Consider the following 27,410-nt stretch of genomic DNA (forward strand, 5'->3'; position numbering starts at 1 on the left):
TGATTAGTGTGTAGAGTTTTGCAAAAATAGCCTATAGTTTTAGAAATTGTGCCTAAGCAAACAGAAAAAAGCTGTAATGGTTCAATGACATAGCACAGTAGAAGGTGGCAGCACTGTGCAGCAAATGCATGTAGCAGCTGGCCAATCAGAGCTCATGTTGCTGTTCTGAGGGTGGAACACAACATAACATATATTTGTTATGGATTGCAAAGCAAAAACAGCAAATGTTAAAGTAAGAGACACATTTTGTGAGATGGAATATTATAAAGAGACATTAAGTTGTACTTTGGCAGCTACAATTAATTGAAACATGTATTCAAATTTAACATCATAAAACCTTACAACTAGTCTGTGGTCTGAGTCAGACCTGAACAATCTGCCAACAATGAGTCAGTATCATTTCAAGTTGAATCATGGAAACAAAAACACAGAATATGGTCTTTGAAACAACTTTTTATTTCATCATATAAGACATAAAAACGTACTTTTCTTATTTCAGCTACAATCCATCCTCTCTGGATCGCTGGTTGCTTAGCTAATAGATAAAGAGGGCACAGGTCTATCTTCAAATTACACTGGATCTCTGTTGGCGACTAAAGACGAATCAACTGTTAAAACTTGGTTATGTTCTGTATTAGCTGAGACATCATTATGTCAAATAAGAGGGATCTGGCAGGGTAGTCCGTACCCTTGTCTCTTTGACAGGTAAGAATGTAATGTTTTTTTATCCAGGTGTACACACACAACAGTAAAGTGCAAGATTTCTAATACTGCAAGGCACAAACTATCAATAATAGGATTGTCTTTATGTTTCTAATATAAAAAAATATTATAACACTTACAAAATGTTTTCATACAGAAACAACACAAGTAAAACCTTGTCTAAACCCTCCACAAATATCTGAAATATTTTCTTAAAATATGTTCTGTACACATACATAGGAAATTACAGCAGAAATATATACAATAAATTCTATTACAAATACATATTTTATGATTGCTGAATTAAATTGTTGAACAGATATGAAACATAGGATCGAACATATTCCATAATAAACAAGTGAAATCATTAGTAATCAATATGTCATCAACTGCATTCTACAATTAAAAAGTACACAACAATAATTTTATTTCTTTGTTAACATGATAAAAAAAAACATTTTTGGCTCAGCCTTTATTGCACACAAATATTTCACCATTATGAAAGTAATGCTAAAATGTCTAAAAGAAAAACAAATAAAAAGCAAAAACAAAGATTTGATAAATTTTTTACCCACGCACTTTTTAAACTCAGATACTTTTAACATGGAAAGTGAGAAAAGTAAAAATTGTTGAAAGTCTAACCTGTTTATCAAAAATGTCAATGCACAGCAAAGATTGGGTTCAATAAACAGTGACAGCAGAAAGTTAGTGCTGCACTATGTATTAGGTTTTTAACCATTTGATCTAAATTCAAGATGTGCATTCTTATGTGGCAGACAACTTGATTTCTCAATTGTGACACATTTAAACATAATGCCTGTCTGTAACTGCATCTTAACTCCTTTATATAAAAAAGTACAACTGGTTGATTGACCTCACTGTTATACAAACTCAAAGTTCCACAGAAAGAAATAATACTCTATAACCGTATACTTAAAACAATAAATAGAAGATGCTGATGATCAGTGTGTCATCAATAATTTGTTCATGGCACATGGGAACTGGTTTGTTTCCTGTCAGCAGGAAACATCCACTTGATCTGTTTTAAGACTTAAAATCCAAAACTCAGACTTGATGTGCTCTAACATGTTGTTTTGTGATGTCATGTAGACACACAAGCAACATGACAGCGTTTGTCGCAAATAAGAGAAAAGGGATCTTTTAATTTTCTGTGTGTGCAATGCCTTACAGATTCAACCATCCATTTGCTTACACTTCAAAAACTTGGTTACTCTCAGGTGGGAAGTGGGACATCCCCAGTTCCCACATGTCATGAACGCAGCACGATTCCTTTTGACTGTTAGATGATAGGGGGCAAACACTGAGACGGTTCCTGGCTTTCTTTTTTCTCTGTGCCCACTTCCTCTTGAGGCTTGATGATGATGTGAACAGGCCTCTCTCCACCTCCTTCTTGCTGCTTGGTATCCTTGGAGAGCTTGCCCTCATTCTCATACACCTCCTCCTCTGCTGAGGCCCCGATGGGCCGCAAACGCTCGGCAGGGGCCATCTTAGTTCCTGTTGCTGAACCGTCTCTCTTCAGCTTGTCAGTAGTGCTGCTCTGTGAGCCGGCCTTCTCCACTGTACCATGGAAACAAAGGACATTACATGTCAGCTCAAGGCGAATACAAAACAATTCTGTAGGCATGTCTGCAGCTATGGATGCAGCTAATAGGTATCCTAATAATAACAATGTGACATTCAAGCGAGCAGCACATACCTATTCAACCTGATCTGTCCAGATTTTATAGATGACAGGCAAGTCTTTGCTCTATTTAGCAGTTTGTTGTATCTACCATTTTTACTTGTGTGGATATTATATTTCAAATATAGTACAGATGATAAAGTGTGTGTTCTCTTACCAGGCTTGCCGTTAGCTTGTTTGCGGAAACTGTGCTCACTGCTATTCTCTGTGCTGGTCAAACTGTCGGAGGTCTTCTTTGCTGTTGGCCTGGCTCTAGGCCGGATTTTGTTGAAATTTCCCTCCAGGATCCATTCATGCTGTAACCCCTCATCAGGGGTCATACGCTTGGTTGGATCCCAACTGAAAACACAGAAAAACAATATAAGTCTGCAAGTGCAGATTGTTATTTAATCTTTAATAAAGTACTGTTCAAGCATACTTTAATTAAAAACTCTTTTTATGCAGTCCATTTAGGATGTGAGACAGATAAAGGCAAAACCTGTTCTCGAAGACAGTCAAGAAGAATCTTAGAGTGAACTTACGTGAGGCAGCGTTTGATAAAGTCTAAGAACAAAGCATCATTGGTTTTCAACGCAGTTGACAGCTCCTTGGAGTTGGGTCTCCTCTTCTTCCCCTTGCTGTTAGTGATGTTCCTTGGGTTTCCTTTTGAGTCTGCACAAAATTATCAAGCACAGTACCGATTTATCATCTTGACACATATAGAGTTATCTCACACCTTCTGCAAAGTACTAGCCTAGTTGTTCATTTATCTTCTGATAAAATTTAGTAATCCTATAGTCTACATTGTTTGCTGTACAGCACATAAAATATCACAACTATGTGCAGATAAATTCTCACCAAAGAACAACCTCTTCCTGGATGCTGACTGAACAAAATCATTTGGAGGCATTCCAAGAACCTGTAAGTGAAAATATCAGGACACCTTAACACAGTGAAGCAACTCACCAACCATATACTGTGCATTTACAGTTGTGAAACATGCAAAATAAACACAATAAATGTGGATATGCAGTTTTGTCCATATCATACCTCCATTATGCAAGCTATCTGCTCCACTTCGCTCTCTCCAGGGAAGAGAGGATAGCCTGTGTAGAGTTCACCAAGGATGCAACCCAGACTCCACATGTCAATGGCCATGCTGTAGGGGTGACCTAGGATGACCTCTGGAGAGCGGTAGAAGCGACTCTGAATGTAGGTGTACACTATTGGAAAAGAAAGAAGAGACCGTAAGGAATATGAGATTTTACCTCTCTGGACCAGTCCAGGCTATTTCTTTGAATATCGTGACATGGTAAAAAAAAGTATTGTTACATATTCTCTCAATTGAGTTTTACACTCTTACCCCTTTGTTGTTCATAACAGCTTGATCCAAAGTCAACCACCTTGATGTTCCCTGGACCTCGCTGAGACAGAAGGATGTTCTCCTGTCAGAAGTAGAAGGAAATACATTCAAACACTTTTAAATAATGCTGCTGCAATATTCTACGGCTCCACAAGATGGAGTGAAATTCACACTGTTCAGGGGAAACCTCTGTAGTAAAATTATCAGGATTCAGTGCAAAAGTTCACTATATTTAAAATTGTGTCTCATATTCAATATCCCCAAAAAAGAAGTCAAGGTATTATAGAAACTATGAAGTCAGTACCGGTTTGAGGTCACAGTGGATAATCTTCTCCCTGTGCAGCATCTGCAGGCACCTGAGGAGAGCATGGGTAAACCGACGGATGAGAGCGAGACTGAAGCCCTGGAAGTTGTTTTTTTTGATGAGCTCGTACAAGTTCACCCTGATAAAAGAAACAAAATGTGGTGGATGGTTAGTTCATAATAATGAAAATTGTAAAATAGGAACTATTGTTCTCTTTACTTTTATATTTTTTCTTTTTCTCTCTATGCACGTTGTTCCGACAGTACTAGGGACAACATGGCTGAGTGAGCCCAACAGAAGAACTTCTTCATGTTCCCCAAATAAACGATCTGAAAAAAGAAGGCTGCTAAGTCTGATGTCACCCTACACTTTACATTACCAGTAATAAAACATCTGCTGACTGTCAAGTGCATACTTGGAAATAATCTATGATTGTGCTCACATTCAGAGGGAGACACAGCGTGTGTCCTCCTGCTATTTCTTGCTACTTGTGATAAGCATAAACATCTTTAGACTGTGTAACTGGAGCCTTCACACCCTGAAGCAAGAAGGGGTAAGAGATAGGGCCCTAATCAAGGCCTTAACTAAAGGATTCGGTGACAGTAATGTTAGAAGGTGGCAGTCCAAGACGTCCTCTAAAGGTCATTCAGCCAGAGTGATACACAAAACTATCTCCCCTCTCCCCTCCACTACATATCAGTGGCGATCCATGCTAAAACGCAAATGGCTCAAGGTGCACAGGTGATCACTTAACGCCTGATTGACTGTATTAGAACTAATGAATAGAGACAAGTGAGAAGACAGTACAATGATCTAACCCTGCTGTTGTACTCTGAGTAAGGTGGCTAACCTTGAATACCTTTGATTAACAGATTAATTATTCAGTTATGCCCTTATGGTCTCCTGTAAGACTAACTTCTGTACATGTAGGTCTGCTTGTTTGCATGCAGAATGGGAGTTGGCGTACTAACCCGAGTAGCTCAAAGGAGATGCACAGGTGATTTCGGAAGTAAAAGTACTCCTTCATGTGGATAACGTTGTGGAGGTTGTCTTTGTCTTTCCTCTTTATTACATCCAGGATCTTCAACTCAACCAGAGCTTGGTGATGAAACCTGCAGACAAATTTACAGGAGGTGTTAAAGACTGAAATTTAACAATATTGCATGGAATTTCACCATTTATTTCTGAATGTCCAGGTGTAGCAGGACTTGAATAAATAAATGTATGTATCCAAGTGTGTCATATTCCAAAGACGTGCCAAAATGGTGAAAAATAAATATAAGACCTCTTTGGAAACTTATGATGTATTATATGAACTTTTCTGCCGTCAGTTTTCTGAGATAGAGAGGTTTCTCCCAGCACATCAATCATTCAAAACTGCCAACCATTCACAAAACTGCCAGGAAAGATAAGATCGGCTAACTCAGTGCTCCAGTTCTCCTGAGGCAGTGCTGTGGCAGCTTGCACCCATTTTGTTTTCTGCATTATTGAAGTGGCGGTAAGACCCGACAGCTCTTATATCTAACCTACAGGACTTGGGCAGTCACAGCCTTTGTGATCCTCAGTGAGGAAGGAGAGGTAAGATAACACCATGAGGTGCCGTCTTGTATCATGCTAAATCAGGATCTCAACGATTTGGCAGACTCCTAACATGTAAAATGATCACGGTGCAGGCATGTGGGAATACTTCACAACGGGGTATCAGATCTTCAGTGAATGCCAAAAGTTGACTCCTTAATGTCACAAATAACTTATTCTATAGGGTATCTAGTGAAGTATAATGTCATCTAAATTTAACAGTAGTACAGGAGGCGTTTATAAAAATATTCTGGTTGAATAAGTTGAAAATGTATTTCAGTAAAGGTTCAATCAAATGTGACCTGGTCAGAATGAAATGAACTGTATCAGAATCAAAATGCACCTTTTCTTATTGCGAATCATCTTAATGGCTACGAGTTCATTGGTCTTGTGGTCCAGACATTTCAGGACCTGCCCAAAGGAGCCTTTCCCAATCACTTCAAGCACTTCAAACCTGTAGCCAATGTGGTCGTGCAGCACCTGGAAAAGCGAGAGGAAGAGCACAGTGAATTTTATTTTATATAAAATGACTTCATATAAAAATGTCAATCACTAACAGCTAAATTAATAAACGCAAAACATTGTGATTTGCAGAATTTTAATCTACCACGGCTACTGTTAATTGCTGTACATGTTATTTACTCAGTGACACTATTTTTCCTAGGCTGTGCTCACTTACACTAATCTGCAGCTACAGTATTAACTGTACCGTGGCTTTGCTATAACTGTCTGTTCACTCCTGTGACAGTGACATGAGCCTCAGTAGGGATATCAGAGTCTAAACAATGGGCAGTCACTCACCTTGAAAGAGCTCATTCATTACATATTGTCTAACACACAACTGCCTGTCAGTCACCTTGTTTATACAGGACAGTTCAGCCTGTTGTCACAGGGTTTGATGACCTCAGTGCAGTTTATTGTAAAACAGTATTCAGCAATGAAGTCAGTCCAACAGAATGGCGGTTTCATGTGTGCAGCTGCTGGATTAAGGTCATACGAAGGCATCTGGTCATGTACAGTTCAGCTTAGGCAGCTTGAAAGCCTGTGTGTGTGTGCGTGTATATGTGTGTGAAATTATAACTAATATCAACTAAATGTTTTCTCATCTCCAGTCTATCTTCTTACTTTGAAATTATTTCAGTGTCTTCATTTATATACACATTCTATGCACATTGCATGCACATATATGCTTTTAAATAGGACATAAACTCTGAATAACGACTGGGGATTTTACAGATCCATTTATGCTGGTTTTGAATGCATTAGCAAATTAAATACAAAATGTGTACAATTGACATCACTGCTGACTAATTTTTCAATTATACCCATAACTTTGAATTCTTCCTTTATTTCCAGTAGCTCAGTTCTTGCAATTACTAATTAAAAAAACAACATTCTTCAAATTTCACCTTCGTCACCTTTATTTTTTGGTCAAAGCTCAGACTGTTTAGAAACCTCTTTGTTGGAGCATTCAAGTGCTTCTGGGAACTGTTAACATCTAAGACATGGCAGTTGACTGTAAAACAGCAAACTTTTTTTTCAGTGAAAAACGCTTACATGTTTCTTTTTCATGATGTCTGTTTAATGTGTCAGGCTCAAGTTTCAACCAGAAAGCTGACAATAGTTGGGAAGCACTTTGTGACAAGGAAGAATTGTCTAGCCATAACAAATGGTCTGACTAAATCTTTATTGTGATAGAACACCAATCTCAACAAACACTTTTTGTAGTCTCTGCAAGTTGATTTCATATAACTCTGACACGAACTGAGACCAATTGGTGCCTGGAAAGTATTGAAGTAAAAAATGGCCAGCAATAATATAAGACAGCTTAAATTAGATTTAATGGGGTATTTTCTGTTAGTGCTCCATCTAAAACATTACCCTGATGTAGCTTCCATGCTCGTCATCATATCCAGAGTTCTGCGGTGCACCTTGGGAGCCCTCTAGCTTCTGAGAGCCCAGACCCAAGAACCAGATCTCTGCGTAGTCCATGATTTCTTCCTGCTCAAACTCCGTCAGCCGCTCCTGGAAGTTCTTCAGTGCCTCTGCAACCGGATGTAAGAGGAGGAGGACAGGATGAGTCACTGTTGTATTGATTGTACCTCTGCAAAGAGCAAGTGATTGTGAACACCCGGCTTTAACGGCAGCGTGCAATTTTTTTATTGCATCAGTAGAATCAAAATGTTTACTTATTAACATACTTGTGTTTAAACACCCCCGAAAAATTGAAAATGTGAAATAACGTCTCTGTGCCTTTCTAATTCTGTTGTATTGTATTCTTATTCATAATATCATACCTATGGGGGACATGGGTAACCTTTGTCCCTCATATGACCTCTCTTTGTCCAGCTTGTTGCTGATAATCTTGCTGTTGCGGGAGACTGACACTTTATCCATTGCTGCACCAAACCGCATGGCGAACTGCTGGGTGGGCTTCGGCCTCTCATCCTGTACAATAAACACACATAGAGAAAGAAGGGTGCCTTTATGAGCAAAGAAGTACATTGAACTACACTGTGACCTTCATGATGCTTTCACAGTGAACCATGTCGCTAAAACTACTCTGCTGAAACTACTCTGCAGTGTGTCAGTTTTGAGTTTTATTAGCTACTTTGGGGAAATACTGATGCTGCTAGTGTGTGAGAGTCTTACCGGGTGTGTCTGATAGTTGTTTTGGCCCCCTTTGTTGGCAATTTGGGGCAGGATGTTGTCCGACTGCTGGTGTTGGTTTTTGGCATTGCTGACCACCACCTGGACCACCGGTGGCTCAAGCTGAGGCAAGGTCCCTACACCAGGGCCAAACTTCTGCAAGTCAGAGTGGTTGTTTTAATTTTATTGCATTCCATAAAGAAGACTAAATATTTGATAATATATTATATTTTCCTAAATATTCTCTCTCTTTACAGTCTGTCTTCATCTAAGAAAATCAACAAAGAAATTGGCTAACTTCCACAGCTAGAACAGAACAACAAATACTGAAATGCACATCCAGTTGTAAACACACAACAAAAGCAGCTTGGGAGAGAGCCTCAGCAAGTGTGAAGTCTAAATGCAATATTCGTTTTTACACTGTACGTACAAGCTTGTTACAGCCCCTTTCATTTTTTCATGAGTACGTGTTTGCGTCTGGCTCCAACTCGATTTACATCCCTTTCGAATGCATTTCGTCTGTAGCGGCTCATGTGATCAGGATCCCCCCAGCAGGTAGTGGCTAGAATTACGGATCAGGGTGAGAGTGAAATGGGGACAACGCCTGTGTGTCTGTGTTCTGACAGAGTCTGTCTGTGGTGGCTCTATGGGGGAGGCAACCTGCTTTTCTCTGGCTGCCATTCTGCTTGCTCAGAGAGCATGATTACATGTGTCAAAGACAGGCTCAGCCCTGGTAATGATGGGCCAAATTAGACTCTGTCCTATGCCAAGCTCTCTGTAAATGTCCTATAGATGTGTTTGTGTGTCAAGAGAGCAATTTTAGAGTGTATTTAAGACATATTTTCATACATTTCGCTGCGATTCCACTTAAACTTCAGGTGGAAAATTTCAGAACAGACCTTCATCCTGCTATCATATAGCCTTTAGCAATGTACCCTATTAGCAACATGATGAATTCTTTCATACTAATTATTAACAGCATTCTAGGAAAAAACACTTTCCTATCCACACAGTTGATGTTCTAATATTTCATCTCACGTGTTAAGAGCGGCTGCAGGATCTGCCAACTTGGTTATGACGCATAGAGATAGGGCTAAATATAGTTGCAAGCACCTGCCACAACAGGCAAAGGAAGTAAACACAGTTATGTGCCGTGCTTGTACATAACTGGGGGGCATGCTGCTTCAGTATGATGCACTTGTGTCAATGGAAATGTGTGATGCGTTGTACACCACATAACCACATATATGCAGACAGCTGTAACAGTAACATTTATGTTTTTGTAACATCTCAGGAGTAAATAAAAGTACAATATAGATGACCTGAATTGTGAACATGGATAAGTTTAAGTTAGGGACATATTTTCAAAGGAGCTTCAATATAATGATCAAAACATAATTCTCAGTGATGCATGTCAAAGCTATGGATTTCTAAAAGAAGAAGAAGGAGAAGAAGAAGAAGAAGGAGAAGAAGAAGAAGGAGAAGAAGAAGAAGGAGAAGGAGAAGAAGGAGGAGAAGAAGAAGAAAAAGAATAAGAAGAAGACCTCACGTAATTCAACATGTTCTGGGTACGGGTCAGCTGCTACAGCATCTTGCAGAGGGGAAGTGCTGACCTGTGAGCAGGGTCGGGTTGTTCCAAGACGGTTGCCTTCTGCTGGGAGTCTGTGAGGGTGAGGGAAGGCCTCCGGTCGTGATGTCTTTTGGGAGGAATGAGAGCAATTCATAAAATACAAGAGCTATAGTCACATGTGCGCATTTTTGTTCTACTTCTGTGGGTAGCTTTATTTCTCTTTTGCAATGATTTTTCATACAGCACAATACATAACACCATCCCCAAAGTCAGATTTAAGAAATAATTCTACAACAAAAGAGATAGATGGAAGCAGCATAATCAAATAGCTCTTTACATAACAGAGGAGAGGATAATGCAGAGGTAATAATTATGTAATACCATGCAATTACCAAAATAATAACCAGGTAATAGCTTGGTATTAACCATGGGTCTATCTGGGTATTATAAGACTTAAATTTATGTAACAGGTTAATAAGGGAATAATGAGGCAAAACGTAACACTATAGCAATATTTAGGCAACAATTTGGTAACCTGCTAACAATAAAATGGGTATATCGGTCATTAAACTTTTGATTTGTACAGTATTACCTTGATACTAAAGGGAATGTCTGGGACATAAGGGAGGAAGACATTTAGCATTATAATATGGTAATTACTGATTTTGGCTTCCAATAATGTTTATGTGATTTTGAAAGAATTACAGTGACAGTAGCTATTACCACATTATTATCAGGTTATTACCCTATTAATGTCACCATATTTCCATTTTATATTCCAAATAGAAGTAGTAGCACGGATATATATATATATATATTTTATTTGTTAGAAGGTTACCATATTGTTACAAGATTAGAGGATTGTAAAATATTACTAGACTATACTAATAGTTTTGCCTTATTGCTATCTTTAAATGTATTTCTCTGTTATTACTCTTCCAGCCTAATATAAGCCAGATATAGCCATTGTTAAGACCAAGCTATTACATGGTATTAATTAATTATTACTTCTTTATTATCAAACTATTACCCCACTATTACTGCTGGATATGTAATGTAAAGTGCTTTGTGTTTGTGCTGCTTGGATTCTCCAGCCTCTCCAAAAACACGCAGCCTGTGGGCAGCTGAGCGTGGTTGCAGCCAGACTAGCAGAAATAATGCACTGTGATCCTAAAATAGATTACTTCTGCAAAAACCCAGCAACAATGATCTAGTATTCTTTGTGTACCAGCTGGTTTGTGCAGGTGTGTGCACATGTGCACATCCTTGTGTCTGGCATAGTGTGCACATGTGCCTCCAAGCCTATGCACACTGGAGATCCACTTGCCTCAATGTGTTAAAAGGAAGCGATGGATGTTGTAAAAAACCAACAGAGTTCCGGATATTCTAAAAAAAGGTACCACAAACATTTGGGATAATTCTGCACGCTTCTCTCCGACAATCAGCCAGCTTACACGTGCCGCATTAATCGGCATATGGGTGAAATAAAGCTTAGCCCCATATGGGGATACGTGCTAAACTCGCTCTGCCAGCCTGGCAGTCGGGGAGGGAGGGGGTGAGACAAGCTGGGTGGGTGTTAACTACCCAATCATAATCTTACACTTTACCACTGACTGAGAAGCAAAAGCAACAGGTCAGTATCACGGCCAAGTCATGGCAGTAACCCCAGAGGGAGAAGTATGAATTCATCCAGCCCTGCAGAGGAAGATGAGTTAATGAAGTGACTTCTTCTGAGTCTTACTGGTCACTGGGTAAAACTAAACACATCCTGCAAACACTCACTGGCTTTTCTCTTCACATCAAGGTTGTTATAATCCTTCAGTAAGATGAGAAAACGACACGTAGCCAAAGAAGGGAACGCTGCAATAATGTAGTCATGTTGCAAGCTCAGGTTGAGATGCAATGTGAGTGACAGCAGGGGCCATGTAGGTCAATGTGGCAGGCTGGCTTCTAAAACATCACATGTAAAGGTCTGCTGTAAGCCTGGCTAATGAGCACTGAGCCAGTGGAAACCCAGTGACATCATAAAATATGCCCAAGAGCCCAAAAAAAATAAACGACTGTGACCTTTTATTTCATGGTGTTGAATGAATTTTAGTAGCTTTACTATACACAGTAACCATAATCACAGATCAATCTATGTCATACAAATGCGTGTGAGTTGTTAGGGTAATAATGAGGAAGTGAATGCATACTTATATATATATATATATACACATATAATGTGCCAACAAGTTTAAAAAAAGTTACATACATAAATAAATGGAAGTTACGACAAGGAAACAGAAGTCAAGAGCAATGTTAACTTTGTATCTGTGTGACTGGGGGTCTTTGCAGGAGGTGGGATCATCCCAGCAGGTGTGTGAAAGCCAATTTGGTTCATTAAGGGTCAGTTGGTCAGAGGGTCAGCAAAGCAATACAACCAGGGGTAACTGAGGGTAAACATCAACACTGTAAAACGGTGCTCACTCACACTATCAGCTGTCAGACACGCACAGTATAATCACGCTGTAATTTTCATTACACAGAACAATCTGTTTCCTGAAGGCATCAAATGTAACCACAGGGCAAGGATGCACATTCAGTTCAGCACAATTACTGATCAATCCATTTGATCAAAAAGAGTGTAAGTCGTTAGGATAATTTGTTTATTAAAGCATACATTCCTGTATTTTCAAAATTCTGTTACTAAAACAATTTTAAAGAAAGATGAAATTCTTAATTCATTCTTTGGATTCTTAAGATTCAAAAACAGCGAGGGTTAAATTTATATAAGTTTCCATGTAAGGTGTGAAAAATACACCAGAACGCATATAGACTGACAGAACCTGTCAACAAACACTGACATAAGTAGACTAAACAACGACTGAAATAGAAATCAGATCAGATTTTTCATCTTAACTTGGCATGCGGTCAGGAGAAAGGGCCGACTACAAAATAAGCTTTAAAGTGGGATGTTGTGGAGGAGAAATGGAAATCATTCCAAAGTGGGAATGAGAATCCATTCTTGTCATGGATCAATAAAGATAAACAGAGGATGTACACTAAATGATAGAATTTTCTTTTAGCTTATTTCTGTAAAAGGATACCTGTGCAGGGTTTTTCCCAAAATGGAATTAGCCTGGAATGAAGCTCTGTATCTGGGCAAAAGAAATTCTTATTCCATGAAAAGGAAAGTATGGTAATAATAATATAAACTCTGGCATTGATCAGATAACCAGACCAACACTGCCATTATTAGAAAAGCATACCTACAGTTATACCTACCTAGCTACAGTTATCCACAGGAAATTGCTACCAGGCAACTTGCTAACAAATCAAAGTGCCTCACCTTGTTATTTATTTCTGGCAACATGCTGGGTTGTCAGTGTCAGTCTTTACAGCTGCTTGACAAATCCAAACACAGAGGAAAGATTATACAATCCAAGAAAGAGTCATTGTATCCAACTCTGTCAGTCCAGCCTCAAAACCAAGACACGCTTCCCACGACTACAACTTCGTGAAGAGGACCGAATCTACACTGATGAGTAAAATCCCGATGACTGATCAGCTCCACCGACCTGAAACCCGCCGTACTCCTGGTTTTACGCGCACGGCGTAAATGCGCTGTCGTCAGAGAAGAGATTAGCGAGAGAGGCAAGCTGTTGAGGGTCTCTGCGCCTTGACACGTACTGCTAAAACACTGAAGAGGCCACCTGTTCAGGTTTCTGCCGCTGACAGCTGGGGCTCTCCCAATATAGATTTGTTTTTTTATCCGTTTGCTGTCGTCCACCTACACCATGCTGTGTAACTGATGCGCTCTCCAACACCAACGCCGTACAGAGGGTTCAAACCGACGCACGCACTTCGTGGCCACGCTCAATTTACAGTAAATGTTATGTAGACTGCTCGCTCTCGGGCTGAGTTCCAGAGAGGATCTCCGCGGTCAGAAGCGTGTCACGCAGTCTCACTGTCATTCTGGAAATCAAATATTTCTTCCATCAAGTGAAAAAAATCTCACAATTTCACTTGTTCCCAGCAAAGCGTCTCTTATTAAAGGGTTTCAACTCTCAAACGAGCTGCAGTATATGAAAGGAAAACTGAATATACCTGTCAAAGATGCATCACTCAAGAAAATGTCCACGATAGTTGGGCTGCATTGGATACATTTTTATTATATCACCAAATAAGAATAAACGAAACAAAATTGTCTTTTGAAGAATAGGCGCCTTTCTCTTATACAATCCTTACTGACTCTTTTCAGATATGGGCTCCCAAAGCTGTCAATGACGCTTTTTGCCAAACTGACTGACCAAAAACTGACTGAATAATAATATCATTAAATAATCCATAACTTCAAATAAGTAGCAATTAAAAAATAGAAAACAGAGAGTGAGAGGGCAGCTCCCCTTGTGAAAATGTACAGGCCTGGGACTCTGCACATACATTCTCAACCTAGATAGAATCTCTTTTCGCACAGTAGTGGCCAAAATTGTATAGCACAATTTTTACAAGAACCAACACAGAGCCAACATCAAGGAAAGGAAGAGCAAGAAAAAAAGTGAAAGGTGAAAAAGGTAGACTACTAAGCCTGTGATATCATGTCTGCCGTCAAATAAAGTAATAAAGTAAAAGGGATGTTGAATTTTCTCAACCCAGAGAGCATGCAGTATCCTGAAACTTTAGTTTAACCATGAAAAACATCAGTGATCTGTGAAATCACATCTTGTAACAAGAGACCTGACATTACAGCATCAACACCGTGTTGGAGTAATGATGCAAATGTAAGAAGAGGGCAATTGTTTTCCAGTGACTAATCCCCACTGCAGGGGAGGAACTCAGTTGCTCCATGTGATGAGGAGCCCAGAACAAGCACAGGAGATGAATATGATTAGATGACAGCTGTTATGCAACAGCGCTGGCCACTTCAGTAATCAGCCTCAGCCTTGGGAGAGGATGATATGAGATGAATTATCGAGGAAGCTAAGTTTGCCCTTCATATTACATTCTCCTAATCTATTCCCTTATTCTCTAATCTGTTAATGTAATTGCTGGATCAGACATATGTAGGGTGCTGCTAACAAGCATGCAAAAAGTGACACACAATTTCAGGAGTTATGGTGAGCGTGATCAATCCCTGCTGGTGGTGTGGCTCTGCAGGAGAATGGGGATTGAAACAGGGGAAACAGGTGGACAACCAGAGGAAGACAGGGACACTCTCAGAGGTGAAACATCTGGCATGATTGATAACGACAGGGGCTACAGTAGGAGGCATAAATCATCTCATCAAACCAAAATTACAGCTATTAGCTGGGATGCCGCAGTTTTAGACTAAATCACACATTCTGTCGCACCTAATTTTATCTCTACATCTGTTATCATTTATCTCTAGTGAATATAATTACTCAAAGTATCACAGAACCCACAGACTGTATAAAATAAATGTATGTAGCCCTGGAGGGCCAGAATTGCCAAACTCGACAAGTAGGTCTACATTACTACAGGACACGCCTACTACATGACACACTCTCTAAATGGTTGCAGTTTAGCTAGGTTTAGGCACCAAAATGACTCGGTTAGGTTTAGGAAAAAATGTTAATCCAGAAAGTTATCTCAAGGGGCGTGTCGTGTAGCTGCAGACTGCAGATTGACCCTTCTCAAACTCGAGCCTTTGAAATGATAGTCCACAAACCAATGTGTGACATCCACTTCTTTAATAAAGTCTATGGTAGAACCAAATAAATATTTAGCTTTAAAGAAGAGACATTTTGGGAATTACCATTACCATTTTTATTTGTCAAGAGTTAAATAACCACTCTCATGTCTGTATGCTAAATATGAATCTATACCGCCTGTTAGCTTTGCTTAACATCAAGACTGGAAACAGGGGGCTAAAGCTAGCCTAGCTCTGTCCCATGGTATTGAAATCTGCCTGACAGCACCTCTAAGGGCACACTGAGACCAGGAAAGTCCGCTTTGGTCCTGACCAAATATAATGTTGATTTTATTGTTTGGTGCAGTTTGTTTTAACACTGGCCTTTTTGCAAGTGAACCACAATTTCTAAATAACCACAAGTGTGTTAAGGTCATCCATTAACAGAAATTCTGAAGCGGGAACAGCAGGAAGCTTTCGATTCACAAACAGAACTTTGCTAAATAAGCTCAGGAGGAGAGAACAGGCTCTTACATGTGCCTACCATGGCATGCTGACCGTGGCACTGCACAGAAGACGGATCAGGTATAATGTCTGAATTCATAGACAGAGGCTATGTTCATATAACCAGGTCAACAGCTTATTACATCAGAAATTATTACGGCTATTATTACTGCATACTGCTATGTGTAGTGCTTTCACTAATGAGTCATTTTTAGCTATATCATCACCCCTAATTACAGTGAAAAAATCTGACCCTGTCACACTCTGCCTAGGCACACAGTCCATTTGTCTGTCATATGATGTAGTTATCAGTGTAGTTAAAGACACAATCTGCACTGACTACGAGAAATTGTTAACTCCAAAAAAGGCTCAGTGCTTTCTGCAGCTGTGTCGGATCAAAGTCGGGCCATGTTCACACCTTTAAACGAACCCTGCCAGAGTTTATTTGGGACAGGACCGAGACCACCTCTCACCCGGGTCTCGGTATGGTTGTTTGGTCTGCACCAGGTGTGATTGCTGTATTCACACCTGCCCAAAAGATCCGCACCAAAGGGGGAAATTAACTCACTAATTAACACGCTGTAGCTTGTTTGTTTAATCTGTACAAAAACCAAAGTGTAAAAACATCACATTGTGGTTTTTGGAATATCTGCTGGTTCCCTAGAAAACTCACAGTGATTATTGGACTACGTAAACTGTTTTTACCTTTGGAAAGAGTCAGGCTAGCAGTTTCCAGTCTTCATGCTAAGCTAAGCTAACTGGCTGCTGGCTGGTGCTTCATATTTAGCATACAGGTATGAGAGTGGTGTCAATCTTCTAAAATCATCTAATTCTCGCCAAAAAACAAAACAAAGCGTATCTCCCAAAAATGTCAAACTTGTCCTTTAATATTGAAGCATGCAGAGAAAATGAAAAGCACAAGTCATGCTCCAGCTCTGTACTGCTACACAGTATCTTCTGCATGCAGCAGAGATCAAATAATTCATAGTCAAACATGCATGCAAGTCAGCCACTGTAAACCTTACCACAGTTCACCTGGGAGAGTCATTATGCTGTGTGCATTTTGTCACCCAGGTGACAATGCATTGGTGATGAGAAGCAGCTGGAGCAAAACAAAGCAGGTATTGTATATCTTACCATGATGACCACAAATGTATGAAACCAAGCCCCACTGTTTATGTATGTCTGACATAAGCCTAAACAAGGAGGACTGTGCTACCAGTGAGCGATCTAAAAATAGAGACTTTATGCTCGGAGCAGAAAGACAGAAGAGGGAGAAAGAAAGAGTGTGGGCATGTCTGATGTCCCGTATTGTCTCTGTTGCCTCTAGACATACCTCAGGCTGGACCCTCCTGTTCCTGCCCCAGCAGCAACCGTAGAGGAGGCTAAAACCACAGCAGGCAGGTGAGGTCCCGTCTTCCCACATAGCACATCTCCCCCATGCTGCCACGACCACACCCTGAATCCCACCTCAGCCTGTAGACACCATTTTCAGTAGGTAGTTACTCAGCAGAGATCAGATAAACCCCCTCAGAAGCAAATTGAAAGATGGCGATGATGATGCCAGGCCTGCATTTCCTGCTGCCTTTAGTCTAGAGACTGTACGTCAGGGTGTTGCTCCTTGAATCCATTTCACAAAATAAAATTCTTCTTCGACTCAACAGAAATTTGATGCCATGGGTTTCAGTTAACGCTTTACATTGTCTTCTGTAGATGTGCATAGAACTGACTTCCCAATGCACAACTTCATGTCATTCTTCATTACTCTCCCCTACACTCTGGACTTGGCTGCCGCATTTAAAGTCACATTCTGGTTGTTTGAGACCTCGGTGCCCTTTTGTTTTCTTCCTCGTCCGTTTCCTCCAAACTATTCTTCTCTGCTCCTGGATACAGTGTAGGGAGGCAGGCTGCCGACAGTCAGTGAGAGGATGCTGTTGCTTTGTGCTGTTGCTATAATTGGTGAGGGAGTGCTCTCTGTCTTTGCCGCTGCCAGTGACGTATGGATGGGACTCAACTAGGGACCCATCCTGAGCCGGAGACACAGCAGCAGGGGCCTGGCACTTAGCTTCCTGTAAAAGAGGCCTCTGGGAGTGCAAGTTGGGAGAGAGAGACGGGGTGCAGGACTACAGAGAGAGAGAGAGAGGTACTGTAGATACAGATCCAATGATCCTCCCAGGTGGGCTCTTCATGGGGCTGAGGAAGTCAGACAGGGAGGAGGTGCGGCACTAATGGGCCTCCCATGGGGTTCAACAGACACCTGCAACTTTCCTCTGCCTTCTCACTTGCCGCTGTATCTTGGAGACAAAGTCAGCGGGGCAGTCACACACCCCAACCCCACCGCTTTTCTCCCCCTCCATCTCTTCCACCATTCTCCACCAGCTTTGCTGCTGCCACAAACCCCTGGGGGATGCTGCAGTCTTGCTGACTAATAGTGCGTATAGGTGGAAGCTTATCCCACCACACCCTGGCTGTCTCCTGCCTGGGAACTGCAGAGTCCACAGCAGGACAGGACACCGATGCTGGGTACGAGCTTTATACTGCAGGTGGTCATTGGGGAACAAAGTGTTGTAATTACCTTTCTCTACCTCTTTACACATTGTTGATGATTAAAAGATTTACTGGAGGTGACTAAAAGATGATCAAATCATATTTATAGTGCAAAATCACCAATCCATATACACTTTCCAAAAATACACAGCCCCATAATAAAGTACCAACTCTCTATTTTACCTCAAGAGATTACTGTAGGTTTGTTACAGTGCAATATTTCCTTTAAAATGTTTTCATTCCAAAGGACACATCCTCTTAGTGACTGCAAGTATCTTTGCTCACACAAGTTCTGCCCCTCTTCCAAAAATAAAATCTGTAAATCACGTTGTTTTTGTGACAGGAAAAATGTTGCTATTTCTGTAGCACGAAGCACCAGGCTAATGTATTTCATTACCGCCCTGTCAGCCAGTCTTGGTGCTTATATGACAGAGTGGTAGCTGCTGTATCGCTTTTCTTCCTGTGCATCTTTCGGTTTTTTAAATTGACAATATTTAATTCATGGCTCTAAACTTAACTATAAAGAGAAGTTTGACAGGCTGTTGGCCTCCCAGGGCCACACCTTTCCTGTGCTTTTGAACTTTCCGGTCATTTCTGGATGGAGTTAACAGCAGGTGGTTGGACAGGCTACACCAGACCAGATGAGACTCAGTCAAAGCAGGGCCAAATTACCTCCTCTTAGAGGGCCATAACCAGGTGCCTTACATACTGTTGAGCCTGGCTAATCGCTGCCAGCTGCCAGACGAGGCAAACTGAAGCAAAATGAGCTGCCAGCCAAAACAGACAGTTTCAGAGTCTCCTTCCATTTGGCAAACGCGGGTGCGGGTAGTTTGACCTGGCTGGCAGGCGGACTGCAGCATCTGCAGTTTTAGACTTACAGCAAGCTTCTCAGTGACAGCATGTCACCATGTGAAATATGGGCCGAGTTCACAAGTTGACACAAGCAAATACACTTAAGACAAACTCACAGACTTACAGGCAATTACAGGCTCAGCTGTGACTTACATGTGACATGTTAAAATAGTGCTTGGCAATAGAATTTGGTGCAGATTAACGGATAAGTATTTGGGGTGATGTTTTCTCAGTCGCGGACCAATCTATGAATGGAAATTGAGCGGGCTAAGACAAGGAGCACTTCCCTTTAATCACATATGAGATAGTTATGGTGGAGGTAAATTCTCTATCTTTTTAACCAATTGTGCAAATGAATATTCCTTCGAAAATGGAAAGCTTTCCTCTAAATATGTTCTTATCTTAAAGCTTGGGAGTTTCAGTTTGAGGATTTGGGGGATCATATTGCACAGGCTGATTGACTCAACCAGAACTACTATAACAATCGGCATACAGTCGGTCGGAAACCCAAATAAGCTGTTATTATTGTAAAGTAATTACAATCAAGTCAAATTCTGAGTGTTTGCCTGATTATTCTCATCCTCAAAACAAAGGACTGAGTGAGTTTGTGTGAGTGAGTGAGTGAGTGAGTGAGTGAGTGCAGATGGTGGACACAGCTGAAAATTAAGTGGGGCTCAGGCCTAGCCAAATCTCATTAGCTATGTGGAGAGGTTCACTCCACCGTGATGAAGAGAGTGAGACAAAAAACAAACTCTTAATTCATCTTGTGTCCAACAACATCATCATAAGCCAGTGTTTTATTGTAGCAGAGCTCTGTCAAGATCTAAATAGGGTAATGTATTAGTCACTCTTTGAACTATATCTTTGCTGCGTGTCTTCAGTCAGGAACATTCTGTACTGCTGTAACATACATATATGTATATATACACACAGGGGGACGGGGGCGGCTGTGTAGCTACTGTGCTGGAGGAGAGGGTGATGGCAAGTTGTTTTTTCATGACACATACTGTAACTGCTAGGTTACTGCTAAGTAAATATGGTGTCTCAGTCCACCTCTTGATAAAATACTTTAAAAAAATTTCCAATTTTAAAAAAACAATAATAATGTTGTTGATCCAATAGGGCTGGTTGAAATCAATCATAAAAACAATTAGTCAATAAATCAAGATTAATTGGTAGTTGGTGCAGCCCAAATCATTATCATTAAGAATGTTTATCTGATATTAATGTGTCTTGATATATACCTCAACATGACAAATGTACACAAAATCACATGTACAAGAATCAAAGTAATGTTCAAAGCAATAAACTGTTCCACTTTCATGTATTACATATAATGTTGGTTAGTTTTTAATTACTGCTTGCAGGAATGATTCAATTGGACAACAGAAATTTGCAGAACAATAACATTATACCTCATTATCACAACAGGATTCTGCTGAAAGGCAATAAATAACACTCAATTATTGCTCCATCTTAATTTTATTTTTTCCCTTCTTCTTACTTAGAATCTTTTTTACTGTGTACTTGATGGTGGAGGTGGAGGTTGACCTACTACTTCATATTTGTGTCAACTACGCTGGCCCGCCGAGACCACCTACATACAGAGTGGACATAATCCTCTCATGCTCCGTAATACATGACGCATAATTTCATGTAATAACCACAAACAGACAATACAAGAGCTCCCTGTCTGTCTTCTTTATCAGACAGAGACCCAGACTGTCACACAAATTGCCAGAATTGGGCCACAGGTCACGTTCCCTGGCCTTGTTCCACATATGATTGGACCATGGCGGTATTATGAACAACAGCCTTTTACCCTTACTTCCAACTGTGTGTCTGAAAAATTAATCCCTCACTTTTGAGGCTAATGAAAAATGTCTTTCTCTCTCACGCAGCCATACTTATAGTTGTGTGCTTGAATCAGACAGTACTCAGGAAAATATATTCTTACTGCTATCTTACCATCTCTCCACCCATCTCTTATTCATTTGCATTGCAGCCATATAATATAAAAGAAACACATGGATCTAAACAGTTGGTACAATAATAAATGAAATTCTTACTGTCACTATTTCCTTCAATGTAATGAAGGTCAAAAACCCCCCACAAGCATGGAAAATAGTAAACATGGCGCGATAGTGATACTGTGAGAAGTTCACTGATGTTATATATATTTAGAAAATACTCAATATTCAACACTCAGATTGGTAGGAAGCTTCTTCAACTGCTTCCAATACAACCTCTTAAAACACCAAAGTCTATACTTTTCAGAGCAACACAATCAGCTGTCTTTCCCTTTGACATAGCCTTGGAAGTCTTACCTCATTAATCATTCTTTCATCTGAGATCTGCTTCTTCCTGGAGTGAGACCCAACCTAGGGCCCCATGTCTGGCTCTGCTCGCTCCACAGAATGTCACAGGTATTTCAATAAAGCTGATCAGATGAAATAATTGGCCCGCTTGCGAGACAGCTGAGGAAGGTGTGGCGTAAAATGTGCACAGGTGCATATGTGTGTATGAGATTTGTCAAGCCTGTAAGTTTATCTCCATAATCAAAATGTGTGTGTCATAGGTTTCCATCTAAATATGCTTGCAACACTGCAGGCTTTAGCCCCTATCATGTGCAGTGCAGGTGTTGACCTGAATGCCCCAGACTCTGCCCTGCCAGGTCCGAGAACCTGAGGATGGAAGAGATCCGCTCGTGCAGCCAGTGATGATGTCTCTGGGGCCACACACCTTGTCGTCAAATGTCCCCATCAAACCAAAACCTCTAGGCAACACATCTGATTTTCCATGTTTAATTTTCCTTTAATAACCCCCCCTCTCTTTTTTTTTACGGTGAGACACTGACTTTTGCTTGTTTCCTTGATCCTACAGGGGCGATGGGCGGAGGTGAGATTTGCAACTCAGGTAAGATGAGCGTTGTCAGCCCTTCTTTTGACCCCATAAGCACTGACAATCCTGTCACCTTCCACAACAACCTTGCAAGGTGATCTGCTGTTGTCGCCACCTGGATACAAAAGACCCCATGTCCGAGCTACATTGACTCAGACAATACACTGCCTTCAAATTGTGACAATAAGCGCAAATTGCAGGATTTCATCTGATGACATGTGTGGCAGATGTGGACAATGAGGATTCAAATGGTGGTTGTCTTTGGGTGGTGGATACAAGAGGCTATACTGTTCCACACAGTGTCATCAAAACACAGCGGACAGATTGAGTCTGTAAACTAGATCCCGTCTTAGATTCTAATGGCCTTATTTTCAAAGGCTCAGGTGTAATCTACCAAACTGGCATTCAGGCCTTTCTCATTCAACAGACGCTACAGGTGACCAACATAGACATGGCTGAAAGGTTAATCCGGATTACTGTGATCACAATTCTATCAGTCTTTATGAGTGGAGAAAATATTTCATAATAATAATAATAGTAATAATAATAATAATATGTAACGTGAAATGTTTTTTAAATTCTAGATTTGATCTGTCTACACATGAGAGGCAATTAGCAAATTGATTAATCAGCTTTTTTCCCCTAAACCATATTAATCCCATACAACAAAGCTGTAGATTAGAATTGTATTATATAAAAGTGCTATATAAAATGTTTTATAAATATAAGACAATGAATAAAAATCTTAAGAATGAGCAACATGTTTAAAAGTATCAAACAAATCAAAAACTCAACTAAAAATGTGTTTTTAAAAGGGGTCACAGAGGAAGCTCGTCTGATTCCCAATGAAAGGTTATTTCACAAGTGTAAAGCCCTTACGGCAAATACTCTACTACCCTCTCTCTCATGCCTTGCCCTGGGGACCGAGAGCGTCAGCTGGTCTGCATATCTGAGAGTACGAGCAGGCGTGTAAGCGTGAGAAGGTGGTGGTTTTGTTAATTAGGACATGCTATAGACATTTTAATGGTAGCTACGATGTCCAGAGTAACAGCACATCATTACAAGAATCTAGCAGCCAGCTCCTTCCCAGAACATGAAAAATCTAGCGGATCAAGCTGCTCAAGCTTCAGCATATTGTAATAATTTTTGCAAAGTGATTTTATGTTATATTATCATGTATGAGAGAACCAGTGAGCCTAATAAACAACCGGATCTTCTTATATAACAATATTTTAGATAAGACCTCACACTTCATTACACAACAATGCTGCCGAGCCTATGGAGATGGAAGGAGAGGGTGTGACGGGGGAGGACGCTGGCATACCCTGTTTAGCTGCTCTGTATTGCATGACTCACTGTTAAAGGAAAACAGACACTTTATGCAGGCACTCATTAACAAAACTCCCTGGGTGGCTGTTTACCCAGCATTCTTTGTAAATCTAATTAATGTTTATCAGACTCGGGGAGTGTCTCGGACCAGCTGTGCTCCCTGGAGTCCCACTACTACACTGCCTCACCACAAAAACCTGCAGCTGAGCCTACTTGCGCTGCTATGCACAAGTACATAACAATATCAGGCCAAAAGCTGCCCAGGCTTTTGCAGTCCTATGTGTACCAGTAGGAGGGATAACAGTCATCCACATCAGAGAGGATGCTGCTATTGCCTGGATCTATTGTGGTGCTAACAGAACATGGAGATTCACATGCTGAGAAGCACGGGCCATGTGACGGCCCTCACAACAAGCCAGAGGCCTTTCTGTTGGCACAGGTCAATGCTTGCAAGCACATATAAACATAACAAACAAGACACAAATTAAACTGCACACGTGGGCGCAATCGTATGCACACACATGCAGAAGTAGAAATAAGTGGAGAGGTGATTAGAAGGGGTTGCAACCAAACTTATATTGGTGACAATATAATTCATAGACAGCCACTGATGTACGATAAAGTGGCAGTGTGAACCTTGTGCTCAGTGACACTGATATCAGTGTGTAATTCAGCAGAGGTGAGCTCTCTGTCTCTAAATGACTGGCTTTAATTCAGGGGCTCCGGTGTCAACACGGCACAAAGCTGTGATGAGAAACCCTATCAGGGGCATGGTTCATCAGAATAATGGTGAGGCAAACTCCCTATTCCTCAGTGTGTGGGGGTGAAGGCCGGGCCAGGTGCACAGGTCTGCCCTGATAAACAATACTCTAAAGCAGGTCATGAAGTGCTCAAAAAAAGGTCATGATCTAACAGAGCACAGTGACATTGTTTTTATTTAGAACAGTTTTGGACTGCAAAACACTGAGACATTTTCCACTATTTTCTAACATTTTACAAACTATAAACAGATTAACTGAGAAAATATTCAGCACATCACTCGGAAGTTGGAGCCCTAGCTGTAAGCCTCCCCCCCCCCCCCCCCCCCAGTTTTGAACTTTCATGAACCCTGCAGTTAGAAAATGCTCAAATGTAGAAAGCCCTGCAGGCTCTGATACATCAGTGTTGCATACCCCCTAGAGTATTAATATTTTGGCACAGATGTTTAAGATTAATCTTTAGCATGTGGATGAATACCCAAAAATAAGTCATGTATGTCCATGCAGCATTATTGGAAGGATCTGCACTTTCTGATATAAAAAGAAGGCTTAAATGCCAAAGGTGGACTTCAGTAGTGATTCACATCGTTTAAAAGCTACAAACACGAAAACACACCGCCTGCTAGAGTCTCAGGAATTCCACATCTTAAAGGGGAGCGGTGCATCTGCTGAGAGAAGCTGCTTGCGTCTTTATTTTGTAATGACGCAAATGCTCTCTATTGATATCCTAACTTAGAAAGAGAAGAAATCTTTTGAACCCACTCAGAGTATAAACCCTAACAGTTTCAAATGATGCCTCAGATACTGCTCTTTACAATTTCTCACTGATGTTCAAAGATTTTCAGCGTTCTTTATTTTGAATGTCTTTTGGCGTAACAAGCTGTTGGCAGTGCTATTGCTAATTAATATGATTATCTATGTGAGGAGATCTTATTTTTAAGTGCTGAGAGCAAATAAAAGGACCATGGTGGGATTAAGCATTAAATAGTTCACCAACACACCCTGCAGTATGCAATACTACATATAAGAAAAAATGATAAAGTCAGAGCTTGTCTTGGATTCTGACAATAGCCATTCTGTTGGTCATTAAAATCCCCCCCCACACACACACGCACAAACACACATACAAACAAACAAACAAACAAACACACACACACACACACACACACACAGGAGCGCCATTAATTTCTATTATCTGAATGTGGTCTCATATTCATATATTACATTGTGTTTCCTCGCTATTCATCTGTTTCCTCATCAAACATCTCTGTTATAAATAGGGCCTGAATAAACCATGAGCACAGGTAGCTTTAGAGCGAGACGACCAGCTTGTCCCTTACAATTTTTCACATCAAAGGGATTTAGCCATTTCTGCTCCACTGGTTTATCCTCATAGCAAAGAGGTCCAAACTGTATTAAAATTTTTAATCAACAGTAAGTAGAAAAGTGTTCTATAGGGGCTCAGTGAGGGAGGTCCGAGGGGCTTTTGAAACACTAATCCCTCCACGCAGGAAGCGAGAGGGCGAAACAGTCCACTGCCGTGTGAACATGCCCTTGTAGGGCACAGCTGAAAGTTGTGGAACTTTCCAGGAAGAGGAGATAACCCAGGGGGTGTCAGCGCAGAGGACCTCAGATACAGTATGTGGCCTTATAATGGCTCGGGATTGGGTAGTTTTGCTCGCCCAACATTTGCAAACAGGGAAAGGGCACTTCTCAGATGGTTCAGAGGTGCAGGCCAAGAACATCACAAGGCAGAGTATGTTCCCTAATAAATCACTTCTGCTGAGTGCACACAATCACCTAAATAACATTTATTTAATGACCTGCAGATCAACACATGGTGTAGGGTTGCTCAGAGGCACACAAAACATGGCCACAACTATAAATTATAGTAATATAATAAATTGGACAGGGTGACAGGGAACCCCCCCCCATATTTTGGTTTGACACAAGATACATTTATCAGGAATGAATATCCTCCTACCTTGATCAGAAGTGGAAAGGTGCCCTTTCTCTCCTTTACTAGCATATCCATCTTTATTTTGGGGCCATTTCTGTCCAAAGGAGAAATCTGAGTTTAATATGACTGCACATAAAGCATGCTGCAAATGCACAGAAACTATTCCAAAATGCCAATATGTATTGCTTCAGGGCTCAAAAATAAATCTCTTACACAAAGCAATGTTGTTGCCCCCTTGATGCCCCCCTTGACCTTGGCTGAGATGAGGATCATATTAAAAAACACATTGTTTAGATGACATGAATTTGTGAGCTGTTTTCTCTAGACAGTTGCAGCTGTAAGACCAAGAGCCCATTGGAGCAACTTTCAACATAACTACACTGACACCTTCTGGGCACATGTTTTGTTTGTCTGATATTGATCATATCAGAGATATGCCTGTTTATAGAGGTGTCATTTTAATCACATAAGTTAAGTGTGGCATTCAGTAAATATGTAATGTATTCGCCCTAAGATAAACAACTTTTTTAAAAACAAAAATATATACATATAACATCTAATAGCTATACATGAATTTGGCAAACTATAGTCTATTGGGCGACAGGAATACTATACTGACGTGTCATTAATTAATAATAATGAAATGTGTATAACAAAAACAAACTACAAACATGTAATTTATTGTTCACTGTTCTCTTCAGAATAATTAATGCACTAACCTTTTCTCTGATGATTTGCTCGGCGCGCTCATGGTGAAATAAATCAACAAGGTGACAGTGATGAAGCGGTCATGCGCGACATGCCCAGTAGTTAGTTTTGTAGGCTCCTACCCGGAGGTAACACACGGCTATCAGCCTGTGTGCTGCGGACCGTTACCACCACCGGCTTATCCAAAACACAATGGCTGTTATGCTCGCCACACTAAGTAGGCATACTCACTGACAATTTGAACGCCCTTTTTTTTCTTTCGCAGCTTTTAGGCCGGTGCTTTCGTGCGTGCGTGCGCGCGCGTGTCTATGAAAGAGGCTAGGGAGAGAGCGCGAGACAAAGGGAGACACAGACACCCACTGGGCTATATGT

General features: G+C 40.7%; 1 protein-coding gene across 2 annotated transcripts; it reads right to left on the reverse strand.

Moving 5' to 3' along the window:
• Positions 1-433: 433 nt before the first annotated feature.
• On the reverse strand, positions 434-27,150 carry dyrk4 (dual-specificity tyrosine-(Y)-phosphorylation regulated kinase 4). 2 transcript variants are annotated; one of them, XM_038706416.1, is made up of 15 exons: positions 27,050-27,150; positions 26,355-26,424; positions 9,891-9,974; positions 8,281-8,433; positions 7,926-8,076; positions 7,510-7,673; positions 5,972-6,108; positions 5,022-5,162; positions 4,051-4,189; positions 3,747-3,828; positions 3,434-3,606; positions 3,242-3,302; positions 2,926-3,055; positions 2,562-2,743; positions 434-2,280 (listed from the first exon to the last, which is right to left on the reverse strand). In XM_038706416.1, the coding sequence occupies exons 1-15, from the start codon at positions 27,079-27,081 to the stop codon at positions 2,003-2,005; spliced, it is 1,977 nt and encodes a 658-aa protein (XP_038562344.1). In that variant the 5' UTR covers positions 27,082-27,150; the 3' UTR covers positions 434-2,002. The 2 variants fall into 2 exon arrangements, with proteins under 2 accessions (XP_038562344.1, XP_038562345.1); XM_038706417.1 differs by lacking the exons at positions 26,355-26,424; positions 27,050-27,150 and adding an exon at positions 13,179-13,657.
• Positions 27,151-27,410: the final 260 nt, after the last annotated feature.

This window comes from Micropterus salmoides, unplaced genomic scaffold, assembly GCF_014851395.1.
Source record: "Micropterus salmoides isolate LMB-PRFRI ecotype aquatic unplaced genomic scaffold, ASM1485139v1 Ms_hic_scaffold_8, whole genome shotgun sequence".
NCBI lineage: Eukaryota > Metazoa > Chordata > Actinopteri > Centrarchiformes > Centrarchidae > Micropterus > Micropterus salmoides.

Excerpts from the sequence above, each read along its gene's own strand:
- dyrk4 (XM_038706416.1), bottom strand. The coding sequence starts at position 27,081 with ATGAGCGCGCCGAGCAAATCATCAGAGAAAAG. Across the intron at positions 26,425-27,049 it reads AGCAAATCATCAGAGAAAAG|AAATGGCCCCAAAATAAAGA; the intron begins GTTAGTGCATTA and ends TCCTTTGGACAG. Across the intron at positions 6,109-7,509 it reads AGCATGGAAGCTACATCAGG|GTGCTGCACGACCACATTGG; the intron begins GTAATGTTTTAG and ends TCGCTTTTCCAG.